The sequence below is a fragment of the Entamoeba nuttalli genome, assembly GCF_000257125.1.
Source record: "Entamoeba nuttalli P19 unplaced genomic scaffold asmbl_2089, whole genome shotgun sequence".
Lineage (NCBI taxonomy): Eukaryota > Evosea > Mastigamoebida > Endamoebidae > Entamoeba > Entamoeba nuttalli.
The window spans coordinates 1-2,313 of NW_008575064.1; the positions used below are offsets into that span (position 1 = coordinate 1).

At 22.8% G+C, this 2,313-nt stretch overlaps 2 protein-coding genes across 2 annotated transcripts; both read right to left on the reverse strand.

Moving 5' to 3' along the window:
* Nucleotides 1-311: 311 nt before the first annotated feature.
* ENU1_008660 (vesicle-associated membrane protein, putative) lies at nucleotides 312-601 on the reverse strand (the record flags this gene model as incomplete). Its single annotated transcript, XM_008856614.1, has 1 exon — nucleotides 312-601. The coding sequence occupies exon 1, from the start codon at nucleotides 546-548 to the stop codon at nucleotides 312-314; it is 237 nt and encodes a 78-aa protein (XP_008854836.1). The 5' UTR covers nucleotides 549-601.
* A 191-nt stretch (nucleotides 602-792) lies between these two features.
* Nucleotides 793-1,848, reverse strand: ENU1_008670 (hypothetical protein; the record flags this gene model as incomplete). Its single annotated transcript, XM_008856615.1, has 1 exon — nucleotides 793-1,848. One exon carries the CDS (start codon nucleotides 1,846-1,848, stop codon nucleotides 793-795), a length of 1,056 nt encoding a protein of 351 aa, XP_008854837.1.
* Between the last annotated feature and the right edge of the window lie 465 nt (nucleotides 1,849-2,313).

The window sequence follows — 2,313 nt, forward strand, 5'->3', positions numbered from 1 at the left end:
ATCACAAAATACAACAAAACAAAGTCAATCTCAATTATCTCAACCAATTACATCACAAGAAGAAAGCCAAACACTAAAAAAAGAACAAAAAAAGAAAGTTAAAGTTGTAAACAAAAATGATATTGATAGTTATAAGAAGATTGATAATTTACCAACTATTCTTCCTGAAACTGCTGCACAAGGTCCACTTCCAACAACATTTAATCTTCCATTAACAGGTAAAAAGAAATCAAGACTAAGACAAGACGTATCATCAAAAAGTGGTGATGATGATGATAGTAAAACATAAAATTAATTTAAATGATTATCATTTAATTAGAACCTGACTTAGCAATGATAATAATAATAATGATGGTCACAATAACAATAACAGCAACAACACCTCCAATTATGAGCCATAATTTCATATTTTTCCACCACATTGTTCTCTTTAAATCAGTAGATGCTTTTCTAAAATCATTAGCATGACCAACCATATCTCCAGTTTGTCCTTCAAGTTCTTCAGCAGTAGCAATATTTCTTGTCATATCTTGAATATTTTGTTGCATTAATCCTTGTGTTTCTTCAAGGTCACTATTAATAGCTTGAAAACGAGCATCACTGAAAGTTGAGTAAACCAAAATGAGTTTAATTTTATAAATAAAGATAAAAAAGAACTAACCGTCCTGACATTATTCAATTAAATAAATTTTTAAGATTTGATGTTTTTGAAGTTTCCATTCATTCAATTATAGAAAAAAAATCTATAATGAATATGTCATTTTCTTTTATTAATTCAATTAAACAATCATCTCAAATTGAAGCGTTAATTTGATGGGTGAATAACTCTGTTAGCATAAATAAAAATACTAAATATTCTATTGAACAATCAAACATCCTTGATATTCCTATAAAAATTACAACAACTGAAGTTAAATTTACTCTTGAATTTGCCCAACAATACATCCAAGTCATTAACCATATAAAAACTAATAAAGTAACAATATTAATCAAGTCATAATTTACATTAAATAATTCAAGAATTGGAATAACTCTACATGATGTACTAAATGCAGAATACATAAATAAAGGGAAAAAGAAATATAGTGCTGACAATAAAAATATTCTAACAAATATTGATAACAATACAAATGTAATCAAACTAACAAATAAAGCATACAAGAAACCATTAGTCAATAAATAAGAGAAAGTAGTACATGATACTATAAAAATAATAATAGGTAATATAATTTGTTTTGTAAATGTATATGACCTTCTAAATAACATTGATAAACCACAAATAATATAAATAATTGGTTTATCTAAACCAACAACAGTTATCACATCATAAAAAAAATCAAAAATACCTTCAAATTTTGATTTAATTAAACTTTCATTAAATCCTTCTATTATTTTATTCCAAAATAAATAATTACTTTTCCCATTAATAAAAATTTGTTTCATTACATATTGTACTATATTACAAATCCATTGTGTTGTTAATGCAACATTAAATAATGAAAATATAACAATCCCAAAAATAATTAATGAAATAATATGAATAACAACCCAAATAATGAATTTATCTTGAGGTAATTGATTTAATATTTTTCCTATTAATGTTAAACAAATAATTGTAATCCAATAATTATCAACTATTGTATCTAGATATCCTAATAAATAACAAATTGCAGGTTGAAATGGACAATGATGTTCACACATTTCATTTTCCATTGCTATTGATATAATTTCTAATGGTTTATATGTTTTATGAAATGCATTAGGAAAATATGATTCTATGAAAATAATTTCAGAAAATGTAAGAACAGAAAGTAATGTGAAGATATGAGTGAAATTCCAGTGAATCATTCACTCAAAATTATCAATACTAATTTTTATAGTTTTAATATTTATTTTTTTTTCTTTAAAAATAGGTAAAAGTACTAGTTTATAATTGTTATTCATTATATTAATAACTAAATTAGATTATTCTTATTAATTCAAATTTTCTTTTTGAAGTATCAAATTTTTTTTTATTATGAATTATGTTAATGTTATAATCTAATCATCGTTTGTAATCCATAAAAAAAACACTATTTTGATGTAAAAATACATTTAGGATATGTATTTTTAAATTTGAAAATGCATGAAAATATATTCAAACAACATTTATCTCAATATTAATTCTTATTGAAAATCTTTATTCTAATAAAGTAAAAATAACATTTAATACTCTAATTTTATTAAAGAAAATGAAATTAATTGATTTTGTTCATTAGTTCCATACCTCATTATGATTAATATAAGTAGAAGTATTAGAATAAGAAAACAAAT